The 24,887-nt window shown below is 37.4% G+C and overlaps 1 protein-coding gene across 3 annotated transcripts in view; it reads right to left on the bottom strand.

Moving 5' to 3' along the window:
• LOC139974725 (ras GTPase-activating protein 3-like) overlaps positions 1-24,887 on the bottom strand; it is a 58,203-nt gene that overhangs the window by 12,506 nt on the left and 20,810 nt on the right. For 2 of the 3 annotated variants that reach the window (XM_071982096.1, XM_071982095.1), the window contains exons 5-11: positions 23,160-23,240; positions 21,106-21,178; positions 16,764-16,850; positions 9,270-9,349; positions 5,348-5,446; positions 3,417-3,576; positions 2,233-2,381 (exon numbers count right to left, since the gene is read on the bottom strand). In XM_071982096.1, coding sequence (XP_071838197.1) covers positions 2,233-2,381; positions 3,417-3,576; positions 5,348-5,446; positions 9,270-9,349; positions 16,764-16,850; positions 21,106-21,178; positions 23,160-23,240 — 729 coding nt within the window. The remainder of the gene's footprint in view (positions 1-2,232; positions 2,382-3,416; positions 3,577-5,347; positions 5,447-9,269; positions 9,350-16,763; positions 16,851-21,105; positions 21,179-23,159; positions 23,241-24,887) is intronic. The other variant, XM_071982097.1, reaches the window with a different exon arrangement.

Below are 24,887 nucleotides of genomic sequence, written 5' to 3'. Positions count from 1 at the left end.
GAGATGTGTGTCATATCAGTAGAGAAGGTTGTATGTGTTAAATCATGTATATATGTGTGTTCAATCAGTAGACAAGGTTTTATGTACTAAATGATGTAGATATGTGTGTCAAATCAGTACACACATACCTATCAAATTGTCATTCTATATTGAAACACCTATTTCAAGAAAAAAAATTGACTACTTCCCTCAGAACAGGGTGGAAATAAAGTTTCTGCTGCCTTCAAGTTTTGCATAATTAATAAACTACTTAAAACACTCTGGATCAAAACTTCCCCGATCCAAAACTTTCCAACTAAACTAAACAGAGCCAAAATTCAAACAGTCAAAGCTTTGGAAAGACACCTGGCACGATATATCTATATACATTCCGAGAACTCTCGAAAAGTGTGCAAAGAAAACGTTCTAGTTTTAGTATCCCTTTTTCGTTTTTATTTTTATATGCATCAAGCATAATTTTAGTCCATCGTCACATACATAAACCTAAATATTTGATTAGCAATCTTCATTTGATAGAAAGAAGATATTTAATTAAATATCTCTGAAGGCCAATACAGTAACCAATTTTTTCAAAGATAGAGAAATCATTTCTGGCATACAGAACTGTTACAAGGGGTCAAGTCTGACTAAATTGAATTACATCCAGAATCGGAGATGGATTCATGTTAAAGTGGTAAGCCAATAAACGAATATTAAATATGTCACATCTTTTGCTAATGCAATGTAACTAATCTAATATTTTTTCGGCAGAAGTTAATATTCTATCGATTCGTTCACACGTGGTCCGACGTCAACCGAAACTCTGAGTTTTGTGAGTATTTAACTTCCCAGTTATCCTGATAAGGAGGAGTCCTGAGATGTCAGAAAGGGAAAGTGCAACAAAACAAGGTTTGGGAGAAGCAAAACATTATGTTACCATGGAAACATGATGTAAGTTTAGGGAAAGGTTTTCTATGGATGAGATGATCACATTTGAATAATTCGGTTATAATGGCCTTTAAAGATGACAGTATTTGTCTGTGCAATGACGGGAATTCAAAGAAAAAAATATTTTGATTATGCACAGACACTTTCCCATGAAGGTATCCAACGCATGTATAAAAACAATCTACTGAGAAATGTTTTTCAAAGAATTTTTAGATCGTCCTCATTACTGCAAAAGAAACTTGATGCATCGTCAAAAGTTTACCGCAATATTTATGGAATTTTAGTACAATTTTTAAAATTCGAAAATTGACCAAACTTTGATGCAAAACAGCTGTTTCAACCTAATCTACAACAATCCTGTTTGTACGACACACTTTACCAACTTGCATATCCCTTTCAACATTATGCAAATGAGGAGCAAAAACATGTGTACCAAAACCCGAAAGCACTTAGTCATCCTGCGTAAAGGCCCGGTCACACTACAGCGATATTTTATCGGAATACGGTCCGATTTTTCCGATTTTAGGCCGAAGATTGAGGTTTGTGGTAGTGAATGTAATGAATGCAGTGGAATATTCGAATACCTACTCCAAATCTGAGGAGTTCTGGAACTGACTACATTCTGAAGTGACGTCACATCGAAAAACGATAAAAATCGGAAGAGAAATCGGAGAGCTATCCGATAAAAGGAAACGGAGTCAATATCAAAAGTTAGCAGAGGGCTATTCCACATCGGAATGGCTCAATAGATAGCAATTCAGGTCCTTTATCACTGTGGCTAGAAGACCCGAACAAAAAACTGGCTGTTTCGATTCCTCCGGGAAAATCGGATAGTATTCCGATAAAAAATCGGTATAGTGTGACCGGGCCTTAAACCTACGTCAAAACAAAAACAGGAAGTTACCTTGAGAAGAAAAATACTGAGTTTAGTCACGCCTGAAGATGAGACAGCACAAAATTAAACTCTGAGTATAGACACAAGGTAATTACCAATGCAAAGGAGCCCAAATTCAGTACATTGTCTTTAAAAAAAAAGGAATTCCGGAACTTTCTTTTCCGCTCTCTGAATTATGTAAACGTTGTCTGTAGCAAGCTAATGAACAGCATGGCTGTGAGTATTTAGTATAAAATGGTTCAAAATAATTGACCACAATTGACACAAACTGTTGATTTTACAATGGAAATGGAAAGATGGGATAAGAGGAGAGAAAGAGGGGAGGAAGGGAAGGGGAAGAGGGAAGGAAGGGGTGGAGAAGAGGGGAAATAGGGGAGAGGGGGATGAAGGGGGATAAGTGAGGGACTTACGTGATTTTGGAGACCTCGTTTTTGATGAGTCCTCTAACCAGGGGTATAATCTCACCCTTGTGGTGAAATATCCTGGTGATAGAACTAGCAGCTATGGCTTTATCTTTCACACACTGATCAAGAATTAAGACCGGACTGGATGTCACAGGCTATAGGAAAAGAAATAAATCAAATACTGTTAATTCAATAAATTACCAATATTTCCTTAAGACTAAAGTGTTGGTAATTTAGAAAAAAAACTGCCATTTGAAACAAATTTGCATATTAACTGTTCACCATTTTTGCAATGTCCTTTTCTGTAGTTTACAGCAGAGGTCGTGGAATTTCATTTCTACAAATCACATTAAACCTCGATGCATTTCTAATTTGGCACAGCGCTACACTCGTTGGCCAAAATAGCGCAGCTGTTGCATTGTCCCCGCTAGGAGTATCGTTCTTCACCTACGAACATGAACATCAAAGCGTGCACTATTTTGCAACAATTTCTGGGGCACAAATTCAACAGTCACAGAGCAGTGTCGAAGACACAGGCGGAAGACAGGTCAAATATTAAATATTAAAAGTAGCTGTGCCTGCGAGGTAACTAAATAGCTCATCGCTTGATTCGGAAGACAATGTAAGTCGTGAACCAGTTACTACAGGGGTTGAGGTGAACAGTATCAAATAATATTACCATTTCCTATTGGGATTTTGCCACCAACCAAAGAACTCCGAGTACAACAAGGTCAAATTACTATTTTAAGACGACTTTGATGTAATTACCGACAGAGCGGACAATATCTATCCAGCCGAGAGTGAGACCCAACTCACGAGATTGGATCAAATTCTTGGCTCAAGGATCATCCACGGTGAGCCGGATCAATAGTGACCATTTTTAGTATTTGCAAATCGGATGGACAATGTTTGCACTCCGTTTATGGTGGACCTACACACACACCAAGTATGAAATCTGTTCAAGCTGGTCAGCTGTTTAAGATTATCATTTTTTTAACATTTCAGATTTTACTCGTTTTGAATGCAAATAACCTTTGATCACTATGCCAAACAATGGGATTTTTGATGTCACTAAGGGTGGTGGATCTACACATACAAAGTAGGGGAGTCAATCCAAGTTTCTCACCTTTGTTTGAAGCTATTGAGTTTTGCATGGAAGAAAAAATGATGTTACCATCCTCCTTCCTTACCTCTACTTGCGGCGATCCAAGAAGAACGTCTAAAAGTGGAGCGTAGTGCTCGGACGGAAAAACGGAATCTACCTCATAAGACACTCGGACTCGTAACGAGCTACATTCAGCCGGCCTTTGTGACTTGTGGTTGCTTCCCTCTCTGGGTTGTAAATAGTACCTGTTCCCAAGAAAAGAGGGGGTCAACATGAAGAAGCTGAAAGCAGAAACGGTTATCTGGCCCCGTTTCAAAGAGAGTCGCCCCCAGACGAATAAACACTGACGAAACTGTCAAACAGGACCATAGTCTGTATGTCACGAGAGATATCTGGGCTAATGAGTTAAAAGAGTTCCCTGGTGATATTATTTGTCTTGCTTCATAATATACTGTGTGTTCATATAGTTTATGAATATATTAAAGATTTATTGGGCTACTCGCCGCTAGTCAAACTGATCTGTCCGAACCATGGGTTCATGGCAATCCATTTCGTTGCTAGGCATGCTAATAAGAAGCCACAGTATCTTGCAAACCATGTATCCAGGGATCAGGCCACATTTTTGTTCTGTACCACTCAGAAAGCGAGGGATTTCACTAGAGAAATTATCTATATGCTTTTCATGAGGTCAATGCTTCAAATCCAGCTAGAGCCCAAACTTTCTCTGCTGTTTTTCAAATTGTTAATAACTTTCTGATTCTCTCGATTTTTATTAAATGAATACGTTTATTCAGTTTTCACATCAAACACATTAACAGAACAACCACCCTCTCTAGGTAATGAGTTTTCAATTTGCACAACAGCATATAAATATATATTCATTTCAAGGGTATCTGGTAAGTTCACAACAACCAACCAACCATGTATTCGTTTATTCTGTGCTTTGTCATCATTTGATTTTAAACTAAATATGGCCATCACCTCAGGTCAAAAGAAAATGGGGGGGGGCGGGGAGGGTACTATATTCATATTACTTACACAATGATAGAATCAACAACTAACATATTGTTACCTTCTTGCTATGCAAATATACTACAAAATGAAATAGTTAATTATGTAACAGATAAACACTTTACAGATGGTGTTGTTTATTTACTCAGCTGGTTGAACTGCCCTTGTCATAAAAACATTTTGATGAAGTCCCTCTGATTAATCTAGTGAAAAGACCTTGAACTCACTATGCTATGTACTATCACTGTTCTGACATCATGGATGTTCACCCCATGTCTTCGGTCTTGAAACAGCCTGCAGATTTATCCCCGCGTCATTACCATACCTAACCATGTATGTTGACATGGCAACGGGGATGGAGCTAGCTGTTTATTCCAGTGGACAATGTACAATTTTGGGAAGGAGTGATTCTTTTCAACTCTTGTTTACGCTGAATTTATTTCTTGTTACACAGTCGTTTTTGGAAAGCAGTCACTAAAATTAGCCAGAGGCTGTGGTTACCACAAATCTGGCATCCAAAACTGCTTCAAAATCTGCCAATTGTGGGTCTACGCATTCAAATATTAGCACCCGAGTATATCTGCTCTTTATGATCATAAATTATACACAGTAATGTCATTCTCCAACAACCTGAGAACAGCATACATAAGCCAACCTAAATGTTACCATTCAATAGTTGCACCAATTATATATTTGCACCAATTATATATGTGGCATCGAATGAACCCAAACACATAGTGTATATATATTCGTTTGCTGGGGTGAGGATTGGTATACATGCCTGAAGAGCAGGAGGTCAAGGGGGCTACACAGTTCCGGGAACCCTGGGTGAATTAAGGGATCCGGGAAAATATGGGATACAAAGTCAGTTATTCTCATTTTCATAATGTACTAGGGCAAAAATGAAGCCTTCAAAATGGGAGAGAGGTGATGGGGGGGGGGTGGGTGGAGTGGGAGAGTAGAAAAAAGGAGTGGACCATTAATGGGATAATATTCAATACTCACCAAGCATTGTGGTTACCACTCTCGGAGCTCACTATTGCACTCATTGGTATTTTGACTTCTCCCATAAACACATTACTGGATCCATTCCACAGAGAGACCCTGTTGAAACAAAACCATTACTTTGTGATAGATATTTTTTAAATTTTTTTTTGACTGTTGATGTATTACTGTAAGATTTGTGCATCTGTTTATTGTACCAAGCATCCCCCTCCCCCCAACCCCACATCTAGTCCAACACTCCCCTCATGGTTGCCATTCAATATTTGCACCTACTTGTGTGTGTGTGTCTTCAAAGGACCCGAGGACAACTGATGTATGCTCACTGGTTGGGGTGAGGGACGTGTTGGTAGAGGTGGGGTACGATGTGGGGGTGGGGCAAGAAAAGAGGAAGGACTATACATAGAGAATGATGATACACTACCTACAATGCTTATTCATTATGGTGAGACTTATGTACCTTGTCCATCCACTCCCACACCCTCCCTCTAATCATGGGGGAGGGCGGGTGGGGTCATAACTCATGTGAAATGATGACTTATTGGTAGATCTATGGGATACCAATGGTCAGTCAAGATGGGATCAAACAGGAAGTGCGATGGTCATTCATAGCCATCACCTGACTTGACAAGTCTTCCTGATCTTAGCCTATCTGCGTGTATGTGTGTGTGTTTGTGTGTGTCATGTTTGTGTGTGATTCATGTGACCGGCCGTGACTCATCAAGATATTTATGATGCAAGTCTGTACTCTCGCAGTGTCATACGATTCATCAAGTTAAACTGGCTCATTAAGACAAAGAAACCTCACATATCAAAGAGAGATCTGACCGATTGAAAAAAAGATTAAACTAAATAAAGGAGGGGGGGAAAAAATTGATGAAATGTTTTTTTTTGGGGTGTTAGACCTTTTTTTTTCTTCCTGGAATTAAGATTTAGTCCAAAGAATGTTGATTACAGTCTACCTTAATTAATTTAGGTTCATTAGTTTATGTAGCCAGATGAGTTAATGATGTGGGAAGCTCTCATAATCCACCCGAATAATGACGTGGATACATGAAATTATTACGTCACTGACAATCACAGATAACATCATGTAGAGCAATCACACACATTACAATTAAAATAAGATTAAAGTCTTTTTTGTGCTTTGGTCCTACAAACAGCTCACCATTGGCCTTATCCCGCCCACCCACCAACTCCACCCACCACCCTCATTGGAGGCGCCAGCTATGGTTTGGACCACACATAGTACAATTAGTCATGGGGTAGGTCTTCCAAACTGACATTTAGATAGGAGGTTTGATATAAAGCTTTAACGATGTAAACAGTCATAATCATTAAGCAAATAAATTCTGTTCATATCCGAGGCTGCATATCATTAATTACTAGTTACATTGTTTACCCCTGAACAATCTGGAACCGTTCTCAACAAGATATGACATGTTTGTCAAAATGAGCATTTTCAATTGAGATTAATTCCCATATGTCTATCAATACGGGATAGACCCAGGGGAGAGTGCTTCCTTACTGATAAACCACGGAAATAATGTATCTTCTTTTATTCCAATTAACTTGGAAGGAAACAAGTCTGTGTAGTGGTACAGAAAGCCTCACCTTCCCCCACTTTCCTTTCCCCCTTCCCATAGTCCCCAAACCCCTCCCCTTCCCCCAACTACACACTCCTTATTTACGATAATACACTGTAGGAGATAGTAAGCAAATATAAACAGAAAAACAGAACAAAACTTGCTCCTTGTGACACTATAACATGAAGCTTCACACAAACTTGTAGCAGCTCAATGAAGTGAAAGTTTAATTTGGTTTTCTCAGGTAGATGTTAGACTGAATTCGGTTACGATTCTCGAGAGAATTTGTTTATCAACGGCATCTTCATAACTAAAAGTTTAAATCAAGTACGGCTGGTTTGCATTACCACACATGGATAATTTCGTCCAGACAGAATGTACACACCACGGAATTCTTTCAAATGGAAAGTAAATCACGATTTCCGAATCCCGCGAGTAACAAAGGAGTTAAAACGACAAATTTAACGATGTATGTGATATATGTTGATTTTGGGCCGATGATATCGAAGGACATTTTAAGCAAAATTATTATGTAAAGACGGTTTTGGTTTTGAAAAACAATTTGTCGGATGCATTGAGATACGTGGCTGATTTCTTAAATTGTTGACACCTGAACAAACAAGACCACAAATACGCTCTATCAAAAAAACAGGTGTGTTTCACCTTTGGTCAGTTCACTCATCAATTCCGCATCACTTGACTAAATATTTACACTGATATCAACTTAACGAATCATTGACAAATCTACACAGAGAAATAATCTATGCATCAACAAATTATACTTTAAAACAATGACTTTGAGATCGTTCGTCCAAGTGAAAATTGTCACCGACTGTTAGGCTTTCGATGTTGCTAGATTCTTATGGAAGAAAATAGCTATATTGCATGGGATACTACAAGGACTCCTTCGAGGGATTTGGAACGAGAGACTATTTTACGATTTTCTAGGATTTATGAGTGTGATGTTCGGCTATTTGGATCTCTTTGTGGTACACGTGTCTGGAGTGAAAATCCTTTTTTATAAGACAAGGCACAGGATAAGAAAATTTCTCCTGTTTCATGAAAGAGACTGCCCTTTCTAAAACAATTTTGTAATCTTATAAATATATCGGGGAATCACCGACGATAGGAAAATTTAAATTGTCTTTGCTGGAAATGCCACTATTCGGGGTTTCCCCTGAACTATCTTGACAGCTTATATTTAGTAAGATAGATGTGTGACACCAGTTTGACCTTAAGCGACCAAAACGAGTCTGTGGACACCCTACGAACACCCCTTGCCCTCGCTGAATGTCCCGGCCCCCCCCCCCGACAAGGTTCAGAAAGATGGTCCGTCCTAATGTACGACACGCTACAAACATACAGAAATTTAACAATAGAGAACTACAAATCCAGATAGCATTTACTGAGTCTATAACTTGGTCATTCTCTGTGATTTGATATGAGCAATTATGTACTTAAAGGGCTACTTCAAAAGCAGGGGATGTCATTGATAGCCACAATCAACAATGGGTTCTTGATATGATACATGGCTGGGTAATTAAAACAGTTTTAATCACTAACGAGCAATTGTCTATCTACCTAGATTGTTTCCTTTATCCAGTGCTTGCATTTTCAGGATCTGCATGCTTTCGTGGCGAAAACCTGCATCATTTTTTTTTTGAATGTTTCATGGCATTCAATGTTACATACTCCATACTGTACATGAAGATGGTGGTGGTACAAGAACATGGGTACATTTTGTTCACATTCCCCATCCCACCACCCCTCCCCCCCCCCGGCCACCAAAATTGGGAGTCATTTAGAGATCTCCACTTTATGGTTATATACTTCTTGTTTGGGGGGGGGGTAGGAATTGATGGAGGTTTTACTTAGAGAAAGGGTGGACTAAATAGGAAAAGGAGAAGTTTGAGGGTACTGGCTAGAGGTATTTCTTGAGGTGGATCCACCTTGGTCTGTACCCATCTATTATGAGATACATATACATATATAGCAAACACAAAAACAAATTTTGAAAACTCTTTGATGAATCAGGATTTCAACTTTGTAAATTTGCTGGCACTTTAAATATTGAAGATGGCAAGATTAACAATGGTTGACAGCTCTGGTAAAAAGGAGTTCAAATAAATCGAAAGGAAACCTACAACTTGTGAAGTATGGTTTGACATGTTCAAGAAAGGTAAAGGGGGATGGAGGGGTGGAAGGGAGGAGGTGGATTTAATAGGAGGATGCAGGGTACTCCAATCCGGAAATGGGTCAATGGGCACGAAGTAGAGTGAACATGACGTTTCGATTATTTAAGCACACTGGCAAATAAATTAGAATCCGTGGATACTTACTTCACTTCGACCTTTTGGAAGTCTTCCTCGGCAGGGCTAAAGAAGTGATTCTTCTCGGAGTAGGAATTCGAGTTAGTGATCTATTCAAGAAGCAAAATATATATATATAACCAGAATGCAAGAATGCATTGTGGTTTCGATGATGTAACATTAGCATGAAACTGACGCAATGTATAGTGCATGTTGTACAACATACTTAGTAATACAGTGAAAATCAGTGTAATGTGACAAACAATGACACAGGCTGTCCTGAAAATGACCATTGACCTCAACAACAGGCTTCTTTTACTAAATGTGATAGATACATCAACATAATATAATAAATATGACATCTTTCCTTGTTGAAGTATTGTGTAAAACATGGTTTTCACAATTTTACCCCTGGTGAACTCAAAAGGACCATTGACCTCCACCCACATTAGGCTTCTTGTACTCAATGTAATATTTTTACACACCAATTATGAGGTCTGCCCAAAGCTTTCCTTCTTAAGATATCGTGTTAACAAGGTTTTCATAATTTCACCCCTGGTGACCTCAAATGACCTTTGACCTCCACAAAAACAATAGGCTTCTTGTACTCAATGTGGTACTTCTTTTTTTTTTAATTTTTTTTTAAATCATGTGAATGACAATTGTATTTGTTCCAAAGGACAATTTCATCTTGATCGAGATATGCGTCGAATAATTCGATAATTCTTACATTCCTTAGAAATATCTCCATTTAGCTACAACTTGACAAAGAGAGAGAGATTTAATACTGGAATCGTATCAGAGGAGTAAAGTATAGTTTCTATTGATATCACAAAAAATTTCTCATTTGTACTATATTTAAAAAATAAATTTTTAGTAAGAAAGCAAAAAAAAGGTACCATTTGTCTTGAGAACGGCTCACATATGGGTTGCTCACAGCATATAAAATACCAAATACCAAGCACAATGTGATAAGAAACTTGACAACCAAATTTATAGCAAAGCAAGGAACCTTGTTCCTTCAGCAGAAAATGATATCCCATTACCAGAGCTTAATACCACAACCATATTGAAAGGTAGAAAAGAGGAGAAGCTTGAATAATAGCTTGCTTGACCTATACGGTCATTTCTACGAAAGAACTACCAGAGAATGGTGGCACAAAGAAGATGAAAGAATATGGGGGGGGGGAAGAGAATAAAAAACACAAATTATGAACACTGAAAACACACATCATGAAATAATTTACATAACAGATATCCGGTCAGAATGTCGTGTTTGTCTTCTACTCTGCTAGAGAGACAGAAAAGTGGTCACCTGGTCACAAACTTAACGACTATTTTAAAAATTGAAAACTTTTACCACCGTCACACAGAATGGGACGTTTGACTAATTCAATCGTTCTCGACATCTCGAAATACCTTCGTAGCCAGACACAGGGGGACTGTGCCTCCCTCCACCACCCTCCACCACACTCCACTACTCTGCTCCTACATCTGTCCCATCATAATATGTACAAAAACTTCACAAGTTTATAAACAAAAAAACAAGTTTATTTGTGTCCCTCCTTTAATTGTTGCTGCCAACTAAGAATTAAATAAACAAAATTTAAAATATTTAAAAATAAATCAATAAATAAATTTAAAAAAATTTAAAAAAAAAGGAGTGTTAGCTCAGTGGTTAACGCCGGTGCTTTTCAATCATAAGGTCACGAGTTCGAGTCACTCCAAGATTAATGCATGTCGTCCAGTTACAGAGTTGTTGACAATTGACAATTCATAATCATGGACGTTAAATATGAATCTAAGAGACTGACTTCGGTCAGCTTGCGGCTTTGATAAGCCAATGAGGCTTCTTCGCGAGTTCCTGCTTGCAAGAGGATCTAAAATACATTCATACATACGATTCCTTGCTGCGGGACTCAGGAGTTGGGATCTTTAGTAATAACTGTGAATACTTTAAGAACCTGTTAGTAATTATTGTATGCTAAAGTGAAGGAACCTCCAGGGAGGGGAGATGAGAAGGGAAAGACGAGGAAGGCTTTACTGTTGGCCTTCAGATCCTAACCTTTATTTATTTATCCTACTTATTCATCTGGTAGTTCTGCCCATTCGTTTCATAAAAGCGCACCACTCTGCAAGGCCAACCCAAATGAACCAAAAATTTTTAAAAAAATGCCATTGAATCATTCTCCTCCAAAAATGTTTTTTTCACATCTTTATGGCACATTTACCCTCCAATGTGAACTTAACCAAGACTACCAAAAAAAGGTTTCTCACCTTTTTCAAAGACCCCCCACCCCCCCTGCAGTATTTAATAATTGAAAAGCTGATGCTTCACAAAACGGCTTAAAAAGGCGGGCACAAATATTTCACTGATCTGGGAGGTTAACATAACAGGTAAAGTCTCTTTCAGATAGTCATTCCTTAAAGTTTCAAACATGAATACAAATCTTTGAATGCCTTTATGATTTTTACTTTCAATTGTCAGCCACAAGCTATCACCACTCTTTCAAACCCAGAAGGTACATAGACATAAAAATGCAACGAGTTGGACAAAAACTGGCTGCAATCTCAGCTGCGGTAGAAAATATATTATTTATGACAATTTATAGTCCAAACTACGGGTAGTCGCAGGCTTTGTAGCCAACAGTGAATAAAGACAAATATTGTTACATATTTAAATTGAAATAAACTATGTTATCCCCCTCAATTACCCAAATCCGCCCCCCCCCCAAAAAAAAAGGAAGGAAAGAGAGAGAATAACAAGAAAACATACGTTAGCAGTGTATCTGAGACATATCATATGCTAATCAACAACATTATGTCCGTGACATGAAACTAACAGGGATGTGCTCAGGAATATTTGAGTGCCGGGCAGATTGTGCGGTAGTGTGATCCACACCCTGGGAGAGGGATCTCATGGGTGGGGTACCCCCTCCCCACTGGAAAAATTTTGCACATGAAGTATGCTAAGGTGGTGCTATTTTTCCTTTTCTGTGCCATGTATTCTCTCACATTTTGGTTATGGTAAAATTTGTTAAATTATTATCAAAAAGTGCCGGGCGGGAAATGTTTAAAATACTGTTTGTGCTGGGCGGCATTCAGAACTGCTGGGCGCAGCCGCCCGGTGTGAGCACATCCCTGAACTAATATTCCCAAACATATGGGCCTTTGATCCGGGAAACAATGACCAGAATTCCAGCAAAGATATTCCCATCCTACATTTGAGGAAAGAGAAAGATTTTTGGCCCCGCCTTCACCCCCAACCTATGCCCCTCTCTCCTTCTTCGAATGTTGTTTAGTGTTCCACTGTGTCTACAATCATGCCCTTTTCCACTTTTCATGGAAGTAACCTCAAAATGGGCCTAAAGTTGGCACCAAATTCCCATCTGACGTTGCAACCAGAGCACTTCTGTTCCAGCATCATGTTCATGTTAGGAGACATATTAATATTGACTGCACTCTCACATGAAATTTTGAGGCATTTAATTCTTCAAAATAGCTCACATCAATGAGATTTCATTTAACTCCACTGAACAGACAGAGAAAGACGGAATTTTTTTATTTTAATTAATTAAAAGGTAACACCCACAAGAGAGTCAAAGCCATGGCATCGACCTAAATGTGCAACTCAACCCTCAAAACACAATCCAGATATTATGTTACAAATAAACAAAGCATAATATATTTTCCAAATGGCTGAAGATTATAAAGAAAACAGCCTAAAATATGATAATCGTATCTTAACATTTGATTTTCCCGCCGCAAACACGACCAGATAATATTCCTCTCCAATTATTATCTATCACTTGTATGCTAGTTCCGTTTTCGTAAGTTCTTCAAATGTTTGTATTTCTGAGCCAGAGTCAACAGAGGTGTGTTTACATAGCTCTTGCCATTTCCGATACTAGAAAATATGACAAGAGAGTACCAACACTTGTAACGGAATGAAACAAAAAATGATTGCTGTCGTAGTTTCAATACACGAGGAGCATTCAACCGTACTCAAGCAGCTTCGCCACACACGGGCATAGATTCATGAAACATGTTTTATAGCTCACATGATTGCTACACACATCTAAACAGACAGATATATTGATCAATAAAGAAGGGAAGGAAGTAAGGACAGACAAACTTTCTCCCTCTCCACTAACATTTCATCTATTTGTCCATAAACTAAAGTTTTATTTCTTGCTATGTTGCAGCTTGCTATGTTTGTAAAAGTTTAGATATTAAAGGGGGAAAAAAAATAAAAATAATCACAATTGAGACAGCAAACTTCAAAACTTAGCAGACCCTTGCAGCAGATGCCATGAAAATGCAAAAATGACACCTACCCACAAAAGATACATACATCATAATTGAGAATTTTTTATTTCCTGGAATCCATTACTTCAAGATGCTACTGTAAATATAGTCCCCAATTCCAATTACCAGCTCTTTGCATTAAATGAAGCTGGTATCCAAAAAATAAAAAAAATAAATAAGGTTTACTTTTTAAAAGCAACATTGTTTTGAGAAAATATCATTTTGAAAGCTACTGTTAAGTTGACACAAACATATTATTGATATTGGAAGAGTGACATCATCATTCACTGTCAATACTTACACAGATGTTTCATATTATTATTATTATTTAAACCGGGCTAACAAAACCATACTCGTTCGTTGTGGTTGTGGTAAATAGTATGGAAAAGCCACCTGAGTGTTAAACAGATGTGTTATAAACTTAACATGGAGATATCATTAACCTTATACCAGGCAGGCCAGTAAAGTACAGATTAGGGTCAAATAGTAAAAAGCCACAACTTGATCCTATCTAAATTGACGATGAACACAGTCGAAAACAGCTGTCGTTTGAATCGTTCACAGATCCTGAAGTGCAGTGTACTAAGCTGACACCAGAGATGCCAACCTCTTGACACAAAAACACAGACTGAATATCCTAAAAAATCAGATTTTGGAGAGAAAAATCAGATTGTCACGAAAACTCGACACTACCACTGGCCCGTTGGCCCGGGCCAGTAAAATGTCAGAAAAACTGTTTTACTGGTAAGAACTGGCAAGTAAAATGGTTGCTATTTCATTAACATTTAATGAGAAAATTGTAAAGCTGACGATTCCGCGTATTTCCCGCCCATGTAGGCTCGTTGTTCAACGTGTTTGTCAGGGTTTGGGGGGTTACTCGTACATGTTTCTATGCGATTTCGCTTCCTTTAAAAAAAATAATTAATTCATTCATTTTTTTTTTTTTTTTTGAAAGATGAAAAATCGTATTTTTCAAGAGGCAATATCATATTATCGTATTTCACTTGTTTTATAGTACTAAATACGATAAAATCGTACTGGTTGGCATCTCTGTGACACCATACATTTTGCAAGATGCCATTGTTGTGGGTGGAGGTGGTGCAGATTTATTCCTTATTCCATTTACGATAGCTAGAGCTTTTCATGGTTATATTCGTGTCAATGCTATCCCCATTGACACCACGAACGCAGAGTGTGAAGGAAACCCACCAAGCAATGCCAAAGACCATATGGTACGGTATTGTCAAAGTGTTTCTGTATGTCTGTTGGACTTGAATGTGTTAATATCAGTCAAAAAAAAAAAAAAAATCATGAACAAGGTATGTTGTCATTATTAAATTAGTTGCTGGCCAAAATAGTTTGGTGTATTTAAAAATAAAAAGGGGGTTGGTAGGGAAGGTGATAAAGTGCCCAAGCATATTAGACAGTGCTGTAAAAGTTTCATTTAGTATGTGACAAGTTACAATGTTAACATACTGTAGCAACCTGGCTTTAATTAGTGATTACTATGGTAGGTCTCTGTTTCTGATACCTTCATCTAAATCGAACTTCCTCGGGTGAAAAAAGCTTTCAGATAACAACCAACAAGTAAACAATTTTTGAAGTAAAGCTTGTAAAGAAAATGAGACTTGAAGGAGCTAGCAGGGTGCAAGTTTATTGCTTTGGATACATTAAAGAGAAAGATTTAATATAAGAATCCAGGAAAAATGCAAAGAATCAAAGAAACAACTACTGCTTGTAAGCAAAGGATAAAAATGTGTTGATTCATCAGTTTCCAAACGCCACCATAATAAAATGAAGCACTTCCAGATATCTTTGACCGCTTGTAAAGGTGCATGCAGCACAAGGTTTCAAATAAGCTGAAGGAGCCAAATAATCCTCCTTCTCTCTCCCTCCAAGAAACATTCCCCATCCCCCAAAAATATGTTACATATTATATGTACGTATATCCCGACACCACTCACCCCCCCCCACCCTCAAAAAAAAAAAAAGTATAGTGGAATGACAACCTTCCTTACTGGTTTGACAATCTGTGTTCACAGCTGGTTAGGGTGTCCACAGAGAGGCCCAGGTTTGAATCCCGCTGGAGGCTGGAAGGTTTTTCACTGTTCTGTATTTTCCAACTCATTGCCATTTCAAATATATGTATATATGTATATATATATATGTATGTATATATATATGTATGTATATATATATATATACAGTATATATATATATATATATATATATATATATATACTGTATATATACCTCCTGGATTGGTTTGAAGCAAACCACCCAGCAACTCAAAGAAGGGGAAATACATTTGGGGAGAAGGGAAATCCCCTGCCTGATGCAGCCTGTTTCCACTGTTGTCAGTTAACTTCTAATATTATAAAGGGTGACACAATGCAGAAAATTGCATTTGTGAAAGATTCAGCATTTTTCCCCTTAATTTCGAAAGGAAAAAAAACCCAGATCATCCTCTTGTTTGATTTTTGGTAAAGTTTGTCGATGTGAAAAGACACAGATCAGTTAAGATAAAGAATTCCGCCAATTTTTTTCACCCTTCGGGGCACTTAGGGGGGTAGAATGAGAAGGAGAGGCTGAGACCCAAAGTCTCCAGTCACAGAGGGCAGCGTACAGTGTTAAAAGGTTACCAGTCGGTGCTGGACACACTGTACAGCAAGAGTGCTAATGTCGCGAGACAGGTAAGCAATGAGCACACAGGAAGTATCGATTGGCAAGAACAAGATAGAAATGAAAAGAAAGACTGAATAATATGTTGTGATAATGACGTACAAAGATTTGAGAGATTAATGCACTGAAAAGTATGTGACGTTTTTAAAAGTCATAAAACACATTTCGAGGAAATCTCAGAAGAATGCTTGAGAATTGCTTTTGCCTGCAGAGAGATTATTCAGCGCTAGATGAGAAAAAAAAAGCTGATAAGAGAATGAATGTTGAAAGAAGCTGGAAATAAGATTTTCTTGATGACACCACAACAAATTGAGACAAAAACAGAAGAAAGACACCTGGCTGCTGAAAGATGGCTGAAGGGTGAAATCTGCTGATAGAGAGATATATGGCTAATGATGTTGCAAAGAGAGCGGCTTTCAAATATTTGTTTGACCTAATAACAGAAAGGTCAAAGGTGAAAAAAAATAAAAAGGAGAAACGACAACCGCTTTTGGGGGGTGGGAGGATCTGCTTTCTGATGAGGGTTATATCTACCTTATGACGGTTGGGTGTCTCTTTGCTAAAGACACGATGAGAATGGTGGTGGTGGTGATGGTGCTGCGAGTTGGCTTTGCGGGGAACCTGTTAGAGGACAAAATAATAACAGCAAAAAGAAAAAAAACACGATCAGCTCTAGCCTGTAGATGAAACTTAATACACAAGTGCAGAGTCACATGCAAATTACCCCATGCAATTGCCTCATGCTGTTTGCACTTTTAATAAATAACTTTTTGATTAAAAACTCAAAAAATGTTCAGAGGGTGAATCAACTTTAAATCCCTCATCACTTCTTCTTTAATATTGTTCTTGGTGTAATGAACCAAATCTCTCTTTTTGCTTAACTGACTGACTTTTTGCTTCATAAGAGGACGACATTTGACAGAATTTTAGTCTTGATATGTCATTGCCCCGGAAAAGAAAAAAATAATAAAATTTAAGCCTAGTCATGTTTCTATAACAATTCAGTTTTTCACACGTATATTGCTGAAAATTTGCCAAGCATCTGGAATGACGTAGAAAGAGAACTGGGTGGATTTGTTGTTGATTCTTACATCCGACCTAATACTGAATCACAGCCAAAATAATCAAGTCTAAATAAAACAAATAATAAAAAAAATGAAACACACTTTGCATAAAAAAATGATTTGGACGTGAATATTTCTGATGAAAAAGAAAGTGGTTATTAAAGATGAATGCATACATTGCTCAACAAATAATGATACATTTTTCCATCAAAAGTTATAGTACACTTTATGACCTTAAAAATGATATAGTTTGATGAATATTCATGGTCATTCTATGCATTCAATATCAGTGAGATGTAAGTATTTAACACATTTTAAGGCTTGCTGTTGCAACAAACAGCCTCAGATTCAGGGTTTCCCCTTTACAGATGATATTACAAAAACGGCGCTGAATTATTCATAATTTGTGTACGTGATATTGTCACGAACCCGGATATGTTCCCTTGCTTTTCTTTCACTCCCGATGGAAGTTTCGAAAAACAGACAAGGGAGATGGGAAGTCATTGATGACCTAAAACAGTAGATACCTTCCTGTTAATAACTAGAAGAGGAAGTCATTGGATATATGAGTTAAGCTCTCCATTAATCCCAAAAACAACCAGTAGTTTTACAAGCTCTTGCAGTGCTCAACACTGTAGGCTGCACTCTCTCGTAAACACCCATTTCCCTCTCCCTTTTTCACGATACCCTACCCTCCTCCTTCAATGTTTCGCACCTGTAACCAAACCACAGAACGATACAACACTATCCTACATAGTTGAGACAAGTATCGTTACCACGGTTATGTAAAAATTTCCAGGATGCCTTTGACTTCCGCCTAGTTTAGTTTTCCCACATTTATCCCTCCCTACCCGTTCCTCCTGCTCCTTCCCCGTCCCTTCTCACTCTACACCTCTCTCTCTCTCCCCCTCCCCTTCCCCACCCTCCTGCCTCATAATTCCTGTTGCTGGCAACTGATAAATGTTGAAGCTAACTTCACTTACAGTAAAGAAGCTTTGTGCAAGCACATAGAAACATGGGCGCCAATGTGTGACGCCAAAACACCAACGTTTATCCCTGATGCACCATCAACCTCACCACTTAAAATTTCTGCAAATTGAAATTAAACCCTTGGATCATAGCTCAGATGTTTACTTGAATAATGAATACTTCTTGTCGATTAAATTAACATTCACAACATTTTACATCAGGCTCTTGTAAGTCACATACAGAGAGATTAAAGTCGTGAGTAACAAACGTTTATCAAGATTCTGGGAAAAAGCCTGATACAGAATATTTTGTTCAGGAATGACATCTGTCATTTCCGACAAAGATGGTTTTATTATGACGATGAGGTTCCCTGGCAACGAGAACTTAACGATGAAATAAAAATAAAACAACATTAAAAGCGGGATCCAGGAACTGGATATCTCCAATTAAGATGACTCAGCAGTTTTTTTCTGCTTTTTTTATTTAACGTATAAACAAACATCATCGTTATACTTCCTTTTTACATTTAGAGGTCTACTATGAAACAGAATCGGTAGAACATCAAATGAAAACTGTATCATACGAGGATACTGTATATACATCACACACATAATCGCTGTCACTGGAATACCAAATATCATACAGGTCTTCACTTTGCAGTCGTTGCATAAAAGATGTTCGTTAGTGTGATTCTTGCACGATTCCTAATTTAAAATTCAATCTACACACATTGCCAGATTTGCATGTTAAGTTCAATATTTGTCACCTTAAAAACTGAAATTGAGGGGGTAAATCAAAGCAACTTTTTTTAATTCCCACCAAAGAGGAATGATATTTGTGGTTCGAAAGATCTTTTCCAACCAAATATCAATGTAACACTTTCACAACAGTAGATGCACTTCGCATTCCCTTTGGGGTGGGTATTTTATTCATGTTTTCCCTCAAAAGGACGAGTGGCTAAATCCCCCCCCATCATGACTTTACACCATTCCGCTTGGCACCACATTTTGACAGAATGCAAAAGACCAGAAATAAAACCATCTGTTCCATTTTCTGTGAAATCAATCCTTTTTTCTGTGTACAAGTTTTCATAAAAAAAAGTCACTAAATCAACCAGACATGGATACTCTGCCACTTTATCAAAGGAGAAAACCTTCAAAACTCACAGAGGTCAAAGGTCGGACATTTGTAAACAATCCAGAAACACACAAAGTGCAGGCAATGACTGACTGACTGATACTGGAAATGATAGCCCTCATGAATTCCTTGTTTATCTCTCGCATGAAAAGATCCACTTTAACCCCTCCCCTGCACCCCATCATTTCCCACCAGCTTGCAACCCATCAATGAACACACCTCAGCGACATTCTCGGTTATCATTATCCGTACAACTTTGGCCCGAGTTTATACCTGAACCTGACAAGAGCAGATTTTGGTTTAAGAGTTGTCTCGTTTTCTGATATGACTCAATTTCCTGGATGACAATCAAAAAATTGACATTGAAGCAACTGGATTATTAACATACACTTTAACAGGCAATCTGTCATACCATCTATTGTAAATTTGTTTTGTCCAAGAAATGTCATTTGCTATTGCACCAAGCATAAAATTTTAATAAAAATAATCATAAAAATTTGAATGCCTGACCAAGGAAAGTGACGGTTTCATATGTTACAACAACAGAAACTTCTGTGTGAGTAATGAAAACGTCTAATATCACCAAACCAACTTGATTTAATATACAACATTGGTATTTCTGTACAAACTTCACCATATTTAGTGATCTCAATATCAATCCTTAAACCACCAGCCACTTCTGTAATGTGATACCTAACTTACTACTATTCCTATTCAAATCACAAGATTGCACAGACAAAAAAAAAAAAATTTGAATTTTATATGGGGCAAGGTAAACTTGCTAAAAGTGGATTCAACAGGAGGACATTACAATATCATTTTTACATTATGCTCTATTGGATCAAAAATTGTTTTCTTTCATGGAACCTGGTGGTTATGATTCAATATTTCAATAATATTTTATCCTCTTGAGTGGTTGGATATATCTCCTTGTGGATCTCATTTGCAAGATGTTTCCACTCACCTTGTTTTTCCACCTTTATTACATATATTATTAACCAATTTGTTAAAGCAGGTGAGAAAGCTGGGAGGCTGGGGGAGGTGGGAAAAAGGACTAAGGCAGGGAGACTACAAGAGATGACTGAGGGGGGGGGGGAGGTTTTGGGAGGATGTACCAGGGAGACTTGGAAGGGACGGTGCAGCAGAGACATTCTACATCCATTGACAGCATCAGAATTTTAATTTATGCAGAAGAGGGTCAACTTATATTCACGGACAGTAGAAAATACTCACTTATATATACTCACTAATATATATAATACTTAATAATATAATACACTTATATATATAACATATTATAATATTATAACTATAATAAATAACTATAATATTCACTGACAGTAGAAAATACATGCATATATATCACTATTATTACTCTCGTTGAAGAGGTTGCGAGTTGAAGGGTATACACAGAAATGTCTCTCACCCCCCTCCCCCTCCCCCTCCCCCACCCACCCATCCTCTTTCTTCTATGCCATCCCTAGTGTTATGCACAAATCTGGATTTATTTCCCCTTACTGCAAGTTTCTGCAACATGGGACATACTTCATAAATTGTAACGTGGCAATTATGCTAATGATGGCATATTCCTTAAAACTTTTCTTCAAAGACACTCTATGATATTTTTTTTTTCTTCCATTGTCCTTGGGGAATTCTTGAATCAGTCAACTGATTGTAAAGTAAAAATTTATTTGTATTATTTTTACCTCAAAGAGAAAGGTTTCGTCAAACTGTGGGTTTGGACATTTCCTCTTCTTTGTCTTCTTGGTGGTTTCCGTCCTAAAAACAAAACATAACAGATATAAAACAAAAAAAATATTTAAAAAAAGTAAAAAATCTGTGTGAAAATCATCTTGAAAAACAAAGCTTAAGACTGCATTCTTAATAATCAGCAATTTTATTGAGTAATTAGTGTTCTAATTAAAACAACAATTAATCAAGTAAAACACTGGCAAACAATCACTCCTTCCTCTAAATGTCATCCATACCGCTATAAACAATTATAAAGCAATATTACATAGGAAGACATTGTCCAAAATCTGAAGGAAAAATTAGGAATCTATTTCCTCGTCATAATGCCATTCACAGCAAAACTGATATTCTGTATTTTGGTAAAAAAAAAAAAATATCCTTCCTGTTAGTCTGTGGGGGGTCTGACAATGAGTGAAGTTAAGGATGGTGTCCTACAACAAAAAAACAACCCTTGATGAAATTCATTGCCATTCATAGCAAATCGATTTTCTGTATATAAAGTGAGAAAAAAAAAAATAAATATCCGTCCTGTTAGTCTGTGGGGGGTCTGATTATTAGTGAAGTTGAGGATGGTGTCCTACAACAACAACAATGAACCCTTGTTGAGATGTCAAATTGATTGTTGAGTGGTCTATTAAATTGGCAAATTGTCCCCCCCCCCCTTGCCTAGGTCAACTCCCAAGTTGTAACATTTTATGACAGCTATTTGATAATCTACTTTCTTTACCTCTAAACTGGCATTTTAGCTAGTAATACATACTCAGTGAGATATGGGGGAAGAGAAGGTATCTAAACGGAAATACAAGGGAGGGTGAAATTATGTAAAACTTTCAAAGGTTTACAAACAAAACAGAAAAATATTCTGGATAATACAGAGCAATGGAATAGTTATAACCATGTTAGATCCTTCTTTTAGGCCCCACTTACAAATTAAGGACACTCCCAAGGTAGTATAAACGGGGATCAAAACCCCTGCGATTTGTACCCAGTGCCAGACTAGGATCAGTGATGGGAGGTGGTGAGGGGGTGGGGGAAATATCAGATCCCAACATTAGGTGTGACATTTGTAATGAAAACACTGCTCTGGGTTGACCCGGGATATAAAGCATTGACATTTCACCATTGTTATTCGTTAAAGTGGGTAATTTGACACGTAGGAGTTTGTATAATTAATAACAATGCCATACAGAAGGATAAAGGAAGTCGGACGGTTTAGTAGATGTCGGTCAGTCCTAAAAATGCTACCAATCTTGGCATGAGTTCAAATAGAGAAACATAACAAACGCAGACCTCCAAGCAGCTCTTCAACAAAATAAACGTTTTTTTATTTAAAGGTTGTTTAAAATGAAGAAAAAAGGTTTTCAAAGGCTTCAAACATGAGAATAAAGGTATTTTTAAGGTCCAATATGAAGTTAACATACTCACCATCTATGCCCATTCTTACATCATCTGTGGCCCTTATTTAAAATACCTGACTTACATTAACTGCTGTTTGTGAGTCTTTTTTTACAAGTATCAGCTTTTCTATTGTTCGTGTTTGATCACGATTGACACAAACATTATTCACAATGAATTGATTGATTAGCATTTGACACTTCTAGCTAAAAACTGATATAAGAATGAATCAGAAATGAATCAGACTGCCTGGAGAGTAATTGAACTACAGTAGTGATGGGGACACCCTAGTTTGCACGGTGGTGCAAGATAGGTTGCCAGATCACTCTTAGACCACAGTAGCGTGAGAGTGCTGAAGTTGTGGGGAGACAGGTAAGCAAAGTAAATCGGAGGGAATACAAAATATGAACATACACAGTTAATGCGCTGTTTTTACACAAACTGTCAGGTTTGGTCAATGTAAACGTAAACATAAACGTAACATAAATGTAAATGTAAACATAAATGATACAACTACCAGACCAGACACAATGAGTTACCCTGACAACAGTACTGTAGTTGAACATTTTATATATATATATATATCTATAGACTACAGCCAAAACTGACGAACCTCGAGGGAGATATCAGCGTTACTTGTGCATAAGGATCGCACTGTCCGTTCGCAATACTCAGACCACTCGCTTCTAAGACACTGCAGAGGGAATAGAAAAGATAAAAGCGAAAACACATGATTTTTAAAAGTATAAATTGAAAAAAATGTGACAATTGCCGATGAATTGGCTTTATATTATAATTACATAGTTTCGTTTTCTTTTGGTCAATATCTGAACCTAACATTCTTCTTTTGTTTTATCGAAAGTGAAAGAAGAAAAAATTCCAATCAAGGGAAAACGTTCAGGACATGTCAGCACAAAGCTCTTTGATTTTGCTTATTAAAAGAATGAAAGGTCTTGGCTTGTTTAATTTTGCAAACACTTTCGATTCTGGAGGCTGTGACCTTGTAAGTGAATCCCAGATATTCCCTACAGTAGGACAGTAATTAACAACTATAAATTTCTATCCTGCATTTTTCTTCTGAATGGGGTTTAAAAGAAGGTTTATTTCAAATGTGCACATGTGTGACCATTATTAGACTTTCTAGCAGATATGGGATGAATCAATTGTAAATTATGAAACATCCTAAACGGGATGGAATTTTCACTGAGCCATGTCTACCATGACAGAAATTATTTAACTTTCAATCAAATGCTAAAGCATGTTTGCTTGAAAGGAGAAACCTACATGTACAGAGTCATCCAATCAATCATAAAATTAAAAGGTCCTGAATATTGAGTTACTACATTTCATCAATAAGTTACAAAGATGAGCAGTAATATTCTAGGCTAATATGACCAAAACTTAACTCAATTTTTTGTTAAAGGGGAGGGGGGGGGGGGGGTAGAAGGAGAGAGTGTGGCTGGGACAATAAGGCAATGATATGCAATTAAAAACTCACAGCTAAAAAACCCTTTTCAAATTAAAATCAATTTCTAAAGTACAAGTTCCCCTATATTAATATATCTAGGCTATGGATTGAAAGTCTATCAAAATTGTTGTTTTTGTGGGATATATTAAGTGCTTGAAACAATTTGACTTATTTTTTGAACTCAAAGATTTTTACCATGTAACAATCTTGTTAAAGGAATAATGGTTGCGCGGGTTTGTGCTCTTGATGCCTGCCCTGTTGTTTAACTGGAGCTAAAATAACATATTTGGGGACCATAAACATGTAACTAAGGACCTTTGACCTCTACAAAAAAACAAACAAACAATAGGGCTCCTCAACTCACTAAAATGAATCCATATACAATACAAAGCGTGAAGTTGTAGCTTGTAAGTTGTACATTATGACATTTCATGTTGACAAGCCATATCATCAAATACACACACATGCACCTCCACATACAATAGTTTTCTTTCGCCTGGAGCAAGGATATATAAGAAAGAATAATAACTACACAGGTAGTTGCAGAGAACTGTGTCAAACTATTCTACATATCGTACAATTTTTATGACCACCAATTGGCAAACTTAAGTGAATGTTGAGGTCACTTTATGTCGGATTCTAGACACACAGGTGTGTGTTCCTACTTACATAGCACATAATTGAAAGTATGCGAGAAACTACATCAGTACTGTCAGAAACACACACAGATCTATATTTGTTAATTGGACCGAAGTTTGAGGTTTATGCTTCTCCAGTAATTCCCTCAGGAATGTAGTCAACTGTCCTCTCTCTTTACTACTATCCCTTTTTGGTTTTTGAACGTTGCAAAGAAAATACAACGTAGTTAGTTAC

This window comes from Apostichopus japonicus, chromosome 10 (assembly GCF_037975245.1).
Source record: "Apostichopus japonicus isolate 1M-3 chromosome 10, ASM3797524v1, whole genome shotgun sequence".
Classification (NCBI taxonomy): domain Eukaryota; kingdom Metazoa; phylum Echinodermata; class Holothuroidea; order Aspidochirotida; family Stichopodidae; genus Apostichopus; species Apostichopus japonicus.
The sequence above is the reverse complement of the archived record's forward strand: the minus strand, read 5'-3'. Positions and strand labels throughout refer to the sequence as shown.